Here is a 15,984-nt window from a genome sequence, read left to right on the forward strand (position 1 = left end):
TCCTGATTCCCAGAATCACGAGTCTTAAGTCATACAACCGGCAAAAGTCTAGCTTTTCCAGCTGGTTGACATTCTGTGATCATTAACGGGAACTTATTAACTTGCCAAGAGTTGAGAGATGAGTGATTGATGATTAGTTGATGACACTGTCATATCTGTGTTAAATATGTTGTTGAACGACAGCCGTTTATCTTAGCTCTGTATTTACAGTGGAAACAGCAATAAACAGCTTGAGGAGAGTCACTGCTCCTGGCCAACAAAAAGTCCAGCATGTAACCCCCCCCACAAAAACTTCGTTTTGCACCAACAAGATGCTCAGACGTGTTATTTAGTGAGCTTTAGAGGCAGATTTTAGTACGTCATCTCTCATCTTTAAATGCTCACATGATACTGGATGTTAACTCTGTTGTAATTCATCTCCAGGTGTCGTCCCAGGAAGTGAAGAAGGAGAACCCGCTGCAGTTCAAGTTTCGGGCCAAATTCTTCCCTGAGGATGTGTCAGAGGAGCTGATCCAGGACATCACCCAGAAGCTTTTCTTCCTGCAGATAAAGGAGGGCATCCTGAGCGACGAGGTTTACTGTCCACCAGAAACGGCCGTGCTGCTGGCCTCCTACTCCGTCCAGGCTAAGTTTGGCGACTACAACAAGGAAGTTCACAGGCCTGGATACCTGCTGTCTGAACGCCTGCTGCCACACAGGTGAGATCTGTCAGAAGATTCAGTGAATGAACAGCGAATCCAGCTTTAGTTGTTGTTATGTAGTGACATAAAAGTCTTTGATTGAATGATTAGAGAAATTTGAAAAGAAGAAGGAACTAAAAAACGCTTCACTGGTTGAATCTGCCACAGTGGAAATCTTCTCCACCCTGGAGAATCTAACAGGATGTAGTAAATGTAACAATCGTGAAACTTCTGAGTTATTTGTATGGGTTGTTTTTTGGGCCATCTATTCATTTCCTTGTGTATTCAGATTAAAAAGGGAGAACACAAACAAAGATAGCAAGAGGACGATCAAAGATTTGTTACAGCATGAATCATGAGAGTCAACATGAACGCTGTGCCAAGAAAGAGGTTTCATGTTTGATAGCAGGTGGAGCATCTTCAGTCCAGTGGAAAAGAAGTACTTCCCCATCATGATGCAGCAGCCTTTTCATCATACCATCACTAATATGTGTGAAAACCACATCCTGAAGTTGTCACAAGTTGCTTACATAAGTTTATGTGATTACTGTAGACTTTCGATGATTGTATTGGGAGTGAATCAACTGAAAAATGAGACTTCAATATGCCATTCATATGTATTTTTTTGGGTGAAGAGATTCTTCGAAGAATCAGACACGGAAAAGTCTGTTTTACTTTTAATATTAAAATCTGTTCTTTTAAGAATTAAACACTCAAAACATGAATAAGAGGAAGTTATGGGATTTTAGAAAGGAGGTGTGTGGTGCACAGAAACAGATCACATTGGATATAGAGCCCATAATGTTATTTATCAGGTCAATATGTCCACAAATATCAGATTACGTTGCCTGTTAGTGGTGTCTGCATGTACGTATCTGCTCCTTATCACGTTCTTCTTCTCTGTTTCGTAGAGTCCTGGAGCAGCACAAGTTATCCAGAGAACAGTGGGAGGAGAGGATTCAGGTGTGGCACGAGGAGCACCGCGGGATGTTAAAGTGAGCGTGTGTTTCGTACTTACTCGCAGAGTCGATTAAGAATCCGTTCAAATAATAACTTAAACACTGTCTTCTGTCCATTTGTGCAGGGAGGACGCCATGCTGGAGTACCTGAAGATCGCCCAGGACCTGGAAATGTATGGAGTCAACTACTTTGACATCAAGAACAAGAAGGGAACAGAGCTGTGGCTGGGAGTGGACGCCCTGGGACTCAACATTTACGAGAAGGATGACAAGTAAGCACTGTATTTTGATGGAAACAGACCTGCTGTTAGTGTGTGTGTGTGTGTGTGTGTGTTCTGGCTCTTGTTTTGTGTGCCTGCTGCAACAGTAGCTGCAGCCCTGTGTTAAACTGGCTGGGCCAGGTCTACGTCTGTACTTAATCACTCTTCCTGTTCCTCTGCAGACAGTATGACAGGAATAACAACGAGGGCCAAATGGATACAGACAAAGACAAAGTTCAAACTCAGCAGTTTGCTTTAATCTTTCACGTCTCTCTGCTAGTAAAAAAAAAAACATTATTTGCAAATTAGTTTTTGTCTTGACACATAATATGGTTTAAAATATGTGCTTCTGCTGCATATAAGTGGGTGGATACATATATAGTACTTCTTTTGTTCCCGCGTCTGCTTATAGAGCTGCAATTACTACTCTTCGTGCTGCTGAATGATTAATGAAACCTCCTGAAGGACAAAGCACATGTTTGTGTGCCATTTGTAATGAAGATGTGAAATCCCTGCTATACTTTTGCAGACCTTATTTTTCCATTTTTGTCCTGAGAGTCCTGTTTCCTCCTCTTGTCGTGCAGACAGCATGACAGAAAAAGATCTTCCTCTTTTGTGTTTATTTGTTCTGATGATTCTTTTTTTTGGCATTGTGCGTCAAGGGTACAAGGGTTGACAAAATCCAGCCTGGTGTCGGTTGTGGTTGTTTGTAGGGCAGCACAGTTTTGTAGTAATCACCCTCTATTTGGTGAAATGAGCTTTGAGGTCTCCTGCGGCTGGTGGCCCTCATCTGTGAGGTTACTGGAGTGAATGCTTCATCCCAGGTGACTTCCCTTTCAGTCACTGACCCCGAATTTTGTCGTTCACTGCCAGATCGTTGCTCTGTGCTCCTGTATTAAACTGGCTGCACAAAGCAAAGCTGGCGATGGGGTAACAATGAAGTTTAGCGAGTCAGCTGCCCCAAGAGGTTCTAACTGAACCGTCACCGGCTAATTCTTTGTCTTGTATCAGCTCAAGAGTTTCTTCTCAAGTCTAAATGATTTCATTACTGTAACTGCTATTGTGTTAAAGTCCACCTCGTTCAACCTTTTCGTATCTTAACTGTGGTTTGAAACCTCCAGCAAGAGGGAGAAGCACACTGTTAAAGAACATTCCTTGTGTCCTTGTGTGAGTCTGTCTCTTTATGTGCTCCCTGGGATCAGCAAAGAAATGCCTCTCCTCCACGGTGCCCTCTGCTGTAACCATGGCTACGCCGACTGGTTTTTCAAGCTGTGCGGCACTTAAGAATGTGAGGCTAACCTAGAGCGCTGTCTCTCCAATGAGGGCAGCCGGCCCACAGTGCAGCAGTGCAGCCAAGGCTTCACCGAGGCACAGTCTGGTGCTGGTTTTAACTCCTTATGCTCTGTTGAACCACGGCACTGCTCAGTTTTTAGAGGTTTTTCCTGAGCCAAGGATTCGTCTTAGCAAACGCCCTGGTCAAACACATACACACAGAGTAAAACCAGGCACACATCAGATTCACTGTTGACTCAGACAGACAGATTACCACTGAATGAATTTGTTGGAAATGTGTCACCAACTCTTTTACTTTTACTATTTTACACTGGCTTAGTTGTAACTTTGTTATTTAGCTGCCATAGTTATCAGGTATCAGGTTGCAACAGTATCTGAACCAAAAAAAAAAATCAGTTTTACTTGGACACAGTGGGAACTATTTATTATTTATTTAAGTCACTGACTTTAAGTCTCAAGCTGGTGGCACTCGACTTCCTTCTAGTGGTACTTGAAGGAATCTCTGAAATGTAAAAAAGATATTATCCAAATTCTACAAAATTTCTACTACAAAAAAAGATAAGAGCTAAAATGTGATGGCAAGAAAATGAACTTCTTAAAAAACACATTTTAGGAAGAGAAATGCAAATCGGGAGCATCTCCTTTCAAATTCGATTCAACAATAAATAATAACAATCTACTTTTAGAAATAAACCTGCCTCCTGTAAACTGTCCGTAGCTGAACAGGGTCATCGTACACTGCTGTATTCTGAAACTGGTGGTGTTTGGATAACCTAATGTGTTCAGGTCTGCAGTGATTTGAGAATCACTGATGATTCAAGTCTTTTTTTTGTAGCAAAAATGCCAAACTTTCATAGGTTTTAGCTTTTTTCCAGTGTGAGGACTGCCTGTTTTATTTGTCTAATGTGTTAGTGTGACAAAACAATCAATTTGAAGACGTCATGTTGGGTTTCAGAAGCTCTTAGTGCATATATCAATATATTAAATATTACCAATAAATACTTTATTTTTGTGTAGATGGAAAATTCCTTTTATTACTCGTGTTTTTTGACATGCTGCTTCAATAAGCCATTGCTATCAAATGCTAATATTTCCTGCAAGTCTCACACATTACTAATGTTTGTCACAGAAAGCCAGACTTACTAATGAACTCCAGCCACATTTTCTCCAACCACAGACCTTTGCTAACTCACGAGCTGTCAGCGTAATTTTATAAACCGCATCACTGCAACAATAGTTTGTACAAACATGAAACCATTGATAAAGCACAGCTCAATACACCACAAGACTCTGAACCAAACATTCAATCACTGAGATAACCTCCACATAGCTTTCTCAATTCCTCGAGCATGTGTCAGAGACGGTAACTGAGTGAAATTCCAGTTCAGGCGGTACAGTTTCACAGCACAGTTTCGCTGCGAGACTCATGGCTGCCTTTCTAGATTACAACACTATCGGCTTGTCAGTGTTTACAGTGCTACTTTGTATTGTGCTGAATGAGATTGGCATCCGTTCAGTTTGTCTGGCACAATGGAATGGCGAGCCACACCCCGGATTCATCCCTCATACTCGAACAGTGGATATAGAAATCCATGTTCACAGTAAGCCTGATAGAGAGCTTTATTCTGATACTGTAGCCTCCAAAAGTTTTGTTTTGTCGTCCAAAAGCCAATTATATTAAAGTTACCGGCACATATGACAAAGAAAAGCAGCAAATCCTCTCAATTAAGAAGCTTAAACCAGAGAACATTCGACATTTAGTCCTTATTTGTTTAGCACCTTTCATACATGCAGTGTACTCAAAGTGCTAAAACATGAACGTAACACATTTAAAACATGAAGATTAAAAGGTCAGTAAGATTTACTTAAAGCAAGAATACAGACTACTTAAAATCAAGATTAAAAAGTTGGCTCTTGATATTTAAGAAGACTCACCGCAAGATGTTTTTCTTCCTCTAATGTTGAATTTTATTGACTTATAACGGTCAAGTATGAAGTGCTAAACCATTTAGAGCCTTGTTAAGTAGTAACACTATTTTAAAATCAATTCTAAAAGACGCAGGAAGCCCATGCAGAGATACTAAAACGGATGCAATGGCTCCTATTTTTCACTTGTTTGCAGCCAAATTTTGTTCAAGCTGATATCAATCAATAGCGCAGAAAGATAAAAACCAAAGCATGAACTGTTTCGCAGAGAGTATCTCTTACTTTTGGTACTTTTGTCTCTTTTAAAATCTGCACTAACAGCTACAGTATAACGTCAGTGTTCTGTCAGCGTACAGTCGTGAGTCGTCCACATAGCGGCGAACATTGTGCTGTTCATGTGTCATTTGACTGGTAGTGAAGCCGTTACAGATGATGTCAGGACAGATCAAAAGATGACGAGTTGTTATAATTTAGCCTCACAGATTAATGTTCATGCTCATGTGCTCACTTCCTCAGATTGACCCCAAAGATTGGCTTCCCCTGGAGCGAGATAAGGAACATTTCCTTCAACGATAAGAAGTTCATCATCAAGCCCATCGACAAAAAGTCACCGGTGAGTAACGCCTCAGTCACCATTTGGATCTTACACATGATGTATGACGTATTTGAACCTAAAAGTTCTCATTACATCCGTCTTTGACAAAATTAAGCTTCTAGAGTCTATTAAGTTGCAGAGTGTGTCCATACTTAAGCTCTCTGCTTCCGTTTTACCGGTGGCATCATGTTTCTCTGCAGAGGACAGAAAAACCATTAGACATAGATCTAGATCTAGCATACAGAATAGCCAGGGCTACTTCCCAGGCAGTGCTATTAGTGATGGACCCAAAACAGTCACACACCTTATCTGTGTGGGTCAGGCTATTTTACCTTTTACTATGCGTGGAGCAGTCCCTATGGTACTCTTTGTAATCTGTATTAAAAGTTTCCCTGCACCTGCTTGGAGCCACGACTGGAGTCTTTGTCCTTTATCGGCAAAGCACAATGAGCAGGCAGCCGAGCACTTTATTATTCAGCCCTGCTTTATGTTCACTTTCCCTCCTGTCTGTCTGTCTGTTCCTTCTCCTCCACATTTCACAGGACTTTGTGTTTTACGCACCGAGACTGCGCATCAACAAGCGCATCCTGCAGCTGTGCATGGGCAACCACGAGCTGTACATGCGTCGCCGCAAGCCCGACACGATTGAGGTGCAGCAGATGAAGGCCCAGGCCAGAGAGGAGAAGCAGCAGAAACAGATGGAGAGGTACGTAGACGACTGGAAACAAGCTGGTCCAGCATGTGATATGTAGTTTCCATCTGAAATCAGTTCACATGACATGGATGAAAACCTTCTAAGATGATGAGGACTTTTTATATTATTGTACTAATGATTCTGAGCTGATATTAGTGAAGTCTTTTTATTTTTGAAGTTTTTTATTGACAACTTACAGGATTAAAGTTAGACACTTACATTAAACTGATGATTATTTCAGTCGTTAAGCAAAATAAGATTATTTATTAATTAAAACAGTAATGCACCTGAGTAGATACATAAAAGTCTATAAAATAATGAGTAAAAGATCAGAAGACATCAACAGAAACATCTCTGGATGCTCCAGATTTTTGACGTTGCACCTCTGAATATGAAATAACAATTGACAAATTGACTAACAAATTGAAAACCTCTATTATTTGAACCACCAATAACTAACGAGTCCAAAGATCCAAAGATATTCAGTTTATAGTTTATATAAAACAGAAAAAACAAAACAAGAAATTAGATTTAAGATGCTAGAACCTGCAAATGATCGAAAGAAATTCCTCAGACAATTCATTTTTTCTTTTGACTAACTTGTAGTTTAAAGCTTATCATATTCTCACTCTTCACCTTTATTTAATGGAATATACTCTGTTCTCTGTTAAGTCGAGCTACTTTCACCTCCTTCTCTACGTCTGGACCGGCGTTACCATGGCAGATAGTGTTCACAGCCGCTTTGAATTGATGCCGTTCAGTGAAACCATTCACTGTGTAATAATGCGGCGTTTCTTTAAAAGGGAAATCTGCTTCCTGAGTTTGGCCTGAACTGAAAGTAAATGGATGTTGATCTCAGCTACAGCTGTCGTCCCACTGTCTGCTCCGTACAGCTGTTCAAACACGGTGATGTAACAGCGAGCAGACGACACAGTAAATACCAGCAGGAGAACCATGAGATCACCGGGCCTCGGCAGACGGACTTAGGGTTCACACACACAGTAGCTCTCAGTGGTCAGTGTGTGTGTGAGGGAGAGGGCTGGGCTCGTGTCCAAACACTGTCACAAATCTGAAATCCCTTAAGATGGTTCATTTAAATTTAATTAAACCCAGAGGGACGAACAGTATCAGGCTGCTGCAGCAGAAGTAACAGAAACATTTGGCCTCACGTTAAAACTTTTTACTCGTTGCAGCTCTAAACAATCGCTTAGTGTGCATGCCGAATAAAACAAGAGACTGTAACTAAAACAACAAAGCCCGTGACTCATTTGTAGTGTTTACGGTAAATAAGAGAAAACTCTTTGGATTATTCATGAGGACTGAATTTTGACTGCAGCATTGTTAATTTTTAATGAGCTTTGTTGCTTACTGTGGGTGTTTAACGGATCAGTTGTAAAACAGAAAAATAGCTTTGACCATCGATCTTTAAATACATTTACAGTGTTCTCTGACGTGAGAATGTGTTGATTTTCTCTGGAGCTGAAAAGATTCATCAATTAATCGATTAGCTAATTGACTGAAAATCAATCAAAGAGCTTTTTTCTTTTTTTTAGCTTCTCAAATCTGAAACTTCTGATTATCTTAATTCTCTTTAGGTTTTGGATTGTTGGTGAAACAAAAGAGGGCGTTTCTGTGAAGCTGTATTGAGCTTTTTCTTTGTCGTTGGCTCACATTCAATAGACCACACGATGAGTGAAGATAACAGTTAGCTGCATCTCGACTTCTTACTGTTGTAAACTGAATATTTTTTTGTATTTTGGACAGCTGATCAAAAACATAACTGATTATGTAAATCGTCAGTCGTTGAACCAGAATTTGTTCAGGGCCAAAACTAACAAATAGTTAGTACAGTAAAAGTAAGTAATTAAAGAACAAAATAAGCTATTTAAGTATTTTAAATCGGACATTTTTAAGGGTATTTTTCACTAAATGATTTGTCAAGATTAGTTACAGCCCGGCAGCTCTTTTCATGCCGCCTTTCACAGGATCGTATTTAAGGACTTGTTTTGCCAAATGTTTGTAAATGTGGTAAAGCCTCACCTGCAGATCATGTGACGTGATATTTATAATAAGTTTAGTATTCTGTGTGCGGCTGTGACATGCAGAGATGTTCTCATGCTCTAAATGGCTCCATGTGTTGAATCTGGGCGTGTGTGTGTGTGTGTGTGGGTTTTACCGACTGTTGTTTGTCAGCCGTGTGTGTGTGTGTGTGGGTTTTACCGACTGTTGTTTGTCAGCCGTGACCATGCATCAAATATGTCAGCTCTCTTTGTTGGCTCACGGCCGGCTGTGTCTTATCTGCAGGGCCCAGCTGGAGAACGAGAAGAAGAAGAGGGAGGCCATCGAGAAAGAGAAGGAGCAGATGGAGCGGGAGAAGCAGGACCTGATGCTGAGGCTGTACCAGTTTGAGGAGAAGACCAAGAAGGCGGAGAAAGGTGAGGCGAGGGACTTTCAGACGTCACTTAAACTCTGAGGATGTGTGTGGGTAAAAAATAGCTCATCTATGCGTGTGCACGTGATCATGTAGGTAAGGCTAACAGGTTCTGTGTGCGGCATACTTGTTTTCTAAACAACATGAATAATGAATGCCGCGGTAGGGTTGAATGGAAGTCCAAACACGATTCCTCATGATGAGTAATCGTGTATTTTTGTGTTTCATCCACATCCAAAGCATAAACACACAATCTGTCGGTGCCGTTTGACTTTTACCTTCTAGTTTTACCTGTTTGTACTTGTCACATCTCGAGCAAGCAGAGAGCAGCTGTGTTTTCTTGTTTTAATCCAACCCTAAATACACTAAGCTACCAAGATTGATAATTAAGCGACTATGTGGCTTCCTCTTTATTATGATTAACATGTTTCCTGCTCACAAATTAGTGCCAAATGTTTGTTGACTGCAGTGGAAAGATTCATTGCCCAGGACTTTTAGTACACACAGCTAATTAGAGCTCGTCTCTAATTATCTTACAGTATCTCTATTAATGCTTCATGGTTCCAGTCTGAGCAAAACTTGATGTACTTATGTTTTATTTATTAGAATTTTACATCCTCTGTGTTTGGACTTAGATAATTTTTCTGTAATTCTGGTTCTTAGTGTTCAGAGTAGTTTTAGTATCGAACTTTCACAAGTAGAAGAAAGATGATATCAATCTTTTCTTTTTTTCCCTGTGTGCAGCAGCGTTGTATTTGTCTCATGTTTCTTTCCCTCTCCCTCTCTCGTCTTTTATTTCAGACCTGCAGGACCAGCTGCAGAGAGCCATGATGCTGGAGCAGGAGCGGAGGAGAGCCGAGGAGGAGGCGGCTCGTCTGGAGGCCGAGCGTCAGGCTGCCCTGCTGGCTAAAGAGGAACTGGCCCGCCAGGCCGAGAACCAGAAGAAGAGTCAGGAGCAGCTGGTCAGTATTTTATTCCCGACATTCATAAGTTTACCAACTGCTGCGACTGCTGCGATCGTTAAACAGCGATCCCACCCGGGATAAATACCTTTAGTTTAACCACGTCTTCATGAATCTACAGCCAGTTACCCCAGACTGAACTCTTCTCAATTTAAACTTCAGCAACACAAAACAGTCGTCTGGAAAAAGCCTCACAGGCCAGTCAATGAAATCTCAAAAGTTGGCACCTTGTTACCAAGATAAGATACATTAAAACATTCTCTCCACGTCCTCGCTACACTCTGCTGTTGTGTGCAGGTCTGTACCAGGCACATCGCAGGCTGGTGTTTCTCAGCAGTGCCTGGCTATTGTAGCTCCGGACTCTGCAGCTGAACCACACCCAGTTACTTCAGACTAACCACCACCCCCGCTCACCCCTCAGCCGCTCGGCTGTGGACCACCCACAGGACTCTGTACGGCACCCTCGTTCACTTTAACAGCCTGGACAGTAAATCTGTGACGCTCTTTATACTTAAACCCTGTTAAGACGCTTAAGCCTCCTGCAACTTCTTCTGACTGACTGACGTCGTTATGGTCGTTGTTTTAAACATTTGAAGACACCCGTGCGTCCGTGTTTTCCGTGTGCAGCCTGTTCACAGCTTGTAACTAAAGCAGGTGTAGCGTTTAATACCGAGGCTCCGGTTAGTTCAGTCTGGTGAAACACAAGCTGCTCACATTGTTGTGGCGATGAGAAGGAGCGTACCACAACAGCCACAAACACTCAGTGTGGTTACGTTTCAGCATGAAGCTCTGCTGTGTGCACGTTATTCCATTTTCAGATGGTAGCGAGAGCTCTGAATGCTTTTTAATAGTGATTCATTAACACATTAACATTAAGTGTGCAACGTGCTCGTGAATATTAGACTTGATGATTGCTTTAAGCTGTCAGGAAGTCGCAGTAAATTTTTATGAGAGCCCGACTGAGGCTGCCAAAAAAGAATCTGATAATAAAATATCAGCCGGTATTATTTATATGTAAATAATAAAGACACATTTCTTGTAATGATAACTCAGATGTGGTCATCGAAAACCTGTGACAGAGGCTGTTTACAATTTAACAATAAACTTTATTTGAAACGGTAAACTTTATGTTTTAAATGTATTTATAAATAACTAAACATAACAAACACAAATAAACATAAGATAATCTGTTTTTTTTTTTTGTTTGTTTGTTTGTTTTTGCATTATCTCCTCTGAAAATATCGGACAACATGCACGCCAATACCGATATATAGCCGTGTTAATCACCTGATAAAGTCTGTATAGTGATGTTATCATTAATCTGCATTTCCTTTCGTCAGTTTTCTGAACGTTCGGTTGAAGTTTGCTCTAAACTTGGATGCTTGATTAGTAGAAGCTCCTCATGTTCATGTGTTTTGTTGATTAGTTTTAATAACAAACTCTTGTGTTGTGATCAGTTGTTTCACTCAGCTGCTGATGGAGGTCTGCCGATGTGCTGCCTTCAAAACAAACATAACACACACAGACATGAAGGTTTATTCTGCAAAAATAAACTAGAGACTAAACGAGTGTTTCTCTGTTTTGTTTTGCGTCAGGCTGCAGAGCTGGCAGAGCACACATCCAGGATCACCCAGCTGGAGGAGGCCAAGAGACGCAAGGAGGAGGAGGCCGACACATGGCAGCTCAGGGTGAGAGCTTTAACTGCAGTGTGCAGAATACTGATTCATGCTCATTCAAAAGTCGGAGGCTGCACAGTCTGCAGAAACTACAAGAACTGGAATTAATTTAGTTTAGTCTGCTGTTACTGTACAAACTCTCTAACCCGTCTGTTGTTACTGATACCTCGCCAGGCCAAGGAGGCTCAGAACGATCTGGTGAAGACCAGGGAGGAGCTGCACATGGTGATGACGGTGCCCCCGCCCCCTCCACCTCCCCCCATGTACGACAACCTGGACGACAACAGCGACAGCGAGGAGAACACCAGCACGCACAGCGCCGACCTGCAGACCGAAGGCATCAACGACCACCGCAACGAGGAGGATCGCCTCACCGAGGCCGAGAAGAACGAGCGCGTCCAGAAACAGCTGAAGGTGAGAGGACCGAAAACGAGACGCAGGATGGATTATTAAATAAATTTAATACAGGACAGATTATTCAGCTTAATACACACCTACCTGTAGGTTGGTTAAGAGATGCAGTGCAGCACATAACTGAGCTTTAAGGTCGGGCCAGAGCTCCTTTGTACTGATGCGTTACCACGGTTACCAAATGCTTTTGCATAAATATACGCTGTGCATCGCTTATACAGATCAGACCACTGAGCCTAATCCTCACCACAGTAGTTCACTATCAGCAAATTGAAATTATTTCTTGAATATATCTACGATCACAACATCCTGTGCGTGAGCTACCTCACTTCCAATGAATGAAGCGTCAGGGCACGGACACGCTCTTAATCTTATATTTCCTCTTCCTCTCAGGCCTTGACCTCAGAGCTGGCGCAGGCACGTGACGATTCCAAGAACACCCAGAACGACCTCCTCCACAGCGAGAACGTGCGGGCCGGCCGAGACAAATACAAGACCCTGCGACAGATCAGGCAGGGCAACACCAAGCAGAGGATCGACGAGTTCGAGGCCTTATAAAAAAAAAAGCCTTCGCCTCCCTCCCTCCCTCCCTCCTCCCTCCTCCTCCTCTCAGCCAACTCACCCTTTTTTCTGAATGGTCACTACATCTCGCTCCGCACACAAACTCACGTATAACACACATCAGCTGCAGACTAAACTGGAGCAGTATAAGCACAGCAGAGAGACAAGCTCCTGGTGTGAGTGTGTCTGACGGTATGCAGGGCTTTGCAAATCCTTCGAAGAAAACTTAGTGCCAAAACCTTCCTCCTCTTCTCTCCTCTTCTCTCCTCCTTTCTCCTCCTCTCTTCTTAGTGTTTCACATCTTCGTGCATTTGAATGTGTGTAATTTGATCACTGCAGACCAAATCATTATTGTTTTTATTTCAGAGGTGTGATGAAGTAGTGGGAGTAGCAAAAAAAAGAAAAAAGAAAAATTATTATTTCACGAACGTGCACATACAGACATGTAATCAAAGCCTCGCTTGTTTTCGATGTGTTGTGTAGGAAGTAAACGGACAGCTTGTCGTTCACGGCGACCACTCAGAAAGGGGGGGGAAACAGTATAAGCAGGAAAATGTATGTTTGTCTTTGTTTTCCATTTATATTTGAACACTTCCATTTATGTTTTAATACTGCTTATACAGTAGTTTGAAATCATGCTTAGTTTGATATTTATACTGTATATGGGACATAAAAAAAAGGGTATTTCATCTTGGTTTGTATATTTTTGCTATGTTGCTGTCTACTAATGATAAAAGAAAAAAACATTTAAAATGTTTGAAAAGGTTTTATATATTGACCAATATAATAGCAGTCTTATGTTCCAATACTTTAGATCACTAAATTAAAGAGATTTAATTGTAAATTATTATTATTTTTTACCATAGGAAATAAACAGCTGCATGCCATTAAATCAGTAAAGGAGATCGCTGTCTTTTTAGGTACTTTTGATTTTTGTTTTTTTGTTGTTTTTTTGCCGTGCAGTTCACAGCATGCCGAGGAATGTCTGTGTCCTCAGAGCGCTGTCGACCGGGACACTTAGGTTTAATATATTTTATTGCTCTGTTCTGTGTCATGTCGCTGTTGGGTGAGAGATGAGCATGTGTTTGTGTTTGTGTGCTTTTTACCCTCCCAAGTGGCCTTTCTCTCCGGGTTCGGTCCCAGACGGTCGGTCCTCACTTCTTAGCCAAGGTGCACAGTCCAAAAAAAACCAAACTTCTTTTAGTGTTAGACCTCCTCTGAGGTTAAAAAGAGGGTTATGGTGACCTTTATAAAGAGTTTTTCATTTTGCAGCTCGGTCAGGATGGACCGACCCAGACAGTATAACACCAACGTCTCACTCTCCTCTCTCTGGACATGGACTAGAGTAGCATCTACTGACACTGTAATGGAAACACACAGCTCTGCTGGCCTTTGTATAAGAGCAGGATTTTATAATGAGGTGTTCAACATATTGGCAATAAAGAAAAATCTATAATTACACGTCACAGTGTGTTTTTTTTATTGTGTGTGAATATGTCTGTTGGGGAAAGTTGTGGTGGTACTTATCCTGCAGCAGATCAAAGCTGTCTCAACATCTACTCGATGAATCAACGAGGAGTCGTTTAAGACGTTCGCGCTCCCCAGAGGATGAACTTTTTCTGTGTTTCGCTTGACATTCATGGGGTAAAATGTGTTAAACAATTGGATGCATTACTATGAAATTTGGTACAGATATTCATGTTGCCCTCCGGATGAGTTATAAAGTTGATCCTTTAACCTTTCGTCTAGCGCCACCATCAGGACAACCATAAACTGTATATAAAACAGGTTTGTGAAGCTCACTGTAATGGTTCATACGTGTCGCTGTTAATTATGTATAACTTACAATCACACACAAAACAACATGCTGAATCTAAGTCCAATATTTGCTTCTCTCTCTATTGACCCCTGAGGGAAATATCCATCTCTCCAGCTGCTAAACGCTCCTCTGTGCTCACCACCTAGTCGTAGTGAACCAAAAACATTAAAGCTACAGGAAATAAAACCAAAACAATAAAGCGAAAGCTACTGAAAAGCTCCGCAGTGATAAACTTCAACATCACATGCAGTTATTTGATCCCTCAAAACACAAAACACAGCTGCTTTGACCTCAGAGCTCCTCACGTCTCTTTGAATTATGAAACCTGCTTATGAATGATGATGTACAAACAAACAATAAATCTTATATAACACGCTGCTGTTCAAACTATTTTCCACTTTCTGTCTTATTTAAGCCAAACTATCCTGCAGCTTGCTATCCTGCAGAGCCAATAGGGGCCCTGAGTGTTTTTTTGTTTTTTTTTGTATAATAAAAAAATAATATGGTTTTGAAAATGTAGTATAATAAAATATATATAGAAGCCGAACTGGTCCGGGAGTTGGAGTTTGATGTAAATGTAAATGTAAATAAGAAATGATAATAAGAAATGATAAAAGTGTCATCATTTGATTTGACGTTGTTGTTGTTGTTGTGTTGTCATGGCTAATTGATAGCACTGATGCACTAGCATGTTATCATTAGCATGTAAGCATTAGCATGTATTTAATTCTTAATCATTTTAGACAGAAGTTCAAATTAAGTGCTAATAACTGTTAAAATGGCCGCCGCTCGGCTTCTGCCTGCTGGCCCCTCCCCCCTCTTCTCCTTCAGGTAGGCTTGAGGTTGCCAAGCAACCAGGACCCAATCAGCAGAGCAGTTACTGCACTGTTTTTTTTTTTTTTGTAGAATAAAAAAATAATATGGTTTTGAAAATGTAGTATAATAATAAAACAATAATGAAATCATTTGAATGTTTCAGAAATTATATTAACGAGTAATGTGTGATGACGCAATGACGTACGTACGCCAGCCGGGGTCAAACGCGCGTTTTTTAAAATGGAGAAACGGGCGCTCAGTGGTTCAGCGAAAAGAAAACAAAAGAAACAAAAAGAAAGATGCTGCTTTGGTGGAGCAAATACCACCCACCTCAACATTGTTCACCAGAAAACCGAGGCAGGATGATGGTACTCAAAACAGCGGAGCCAGGACGACACCTCACCGCTCAGACGACCAGCAGGATGCTAACGCTGCTAGCTCAAGTTCGCCGGAGACGTTTGTTCGTGGTGAAGCGGCACCGCCTCCTATGGACACCGTCCGGACCAGAACTACGGCGGACAGCAGCCTAATGTGTACATCGCCGTGAGACAGTATCTGACGCTTCCTGTCACAAACTGCGAGGGAGAACGGTCTATTCACAAATGACCAGGATAAAAAATGAACCTCGGACAGAAATGGCGCCTGAACAGTCTGTCACTCATGGACAGAGAAGCCGAACTGGTCCGGGAGTTGGAGTTGGATGACATTATCCAGGACGAAGATGATGCAGGTGAGCTACAGGTGAGTCTGATTCATGTCTGAATGTGTTTAAGGCTGGTATGTGATTGGAGGATGAGCGAAGGGGCGGGAAGTGTGAAAACAGTTTGAACTGAAGTTGTTGTTGTGTTGAAGTTGTTGTTGTTGTTGTTGATGCTGTTGTTGTTGTTGATGATGATGTGTT

The 15,984-nt window shown here is 41.6% G+C and overlaps 1 protein-coding gene across 2 annotated transcripts in view; it reads left to right on the forward strand.

Annotated features, from left to right (window-relative positions):
- ezrb (ezrin b) overlaps positions 1 to 13,909 on the forward strand; it is a 59,799-nt gene extending 45,890 nt beyond the window's left edge. For both annotated transcript variants that reach the window (XM_010746192.3, XM_027284208.1), the window contains 10 exons: positions 424 to 698; positions 1,592 to 1,675; positions 1,765 to 1,911; positions 5,635 to 5,731; positions 6,256 to 6,419; positions 8,712 to 8,842; positions 9,640 to 9,800; positions 11,396 to 11,488; positions 11,651 to 11,890; positions 12,281 to 13,909. In XM_010746192.3, the coding sequence (XP_010744494.1) occupies positions 424 to 698; positions 1,592 to 1,675; positions 1,765 to 1,911; positions 5,635 to 5,731; positions 6,256 to 6,419; positions 8,712 to 8,842; positions 9,640 to 9,800; positions 11,396 to 11,488; positions 11,651 to 11,890; positions 12,281 to 12,445 (1,557 nt within the window). In that variant the 3' untranslated portion in view covers positions 12,446 to 13,909. The remainder of the gene's footprint in view (positions 1 to 423; positions 699 to 1,591; positions 1,676 to 1,764; positions 1,912 to 5,634; positions 5,732 to 6,255; positions 6,420 to 8,711; positions 8,843 to 9,639; positions 9,801 to 11,395; positions 11,489 to 11,650; positions 11,891 to 12,280) is intronic.
- The last annotated feature ends 2,075 nt before the right edge of the window (positions 13,910 to 15,984 follow it).

Source organism: Larimichthys crocea, chromosome XI (assembly GCF_000972845.2).
Source record: "Larimichthys crocea isolate SSNF chromosome XI, L_crocea_2.0, whole genome shotgun sequence".
NCBI classification, from domain to species: domain Eukaryota; kingdom Metazoa; phylum Chordata; class Actinopteri; family Sciaenidae; genus Larimichthys; species Larimichthys crocea.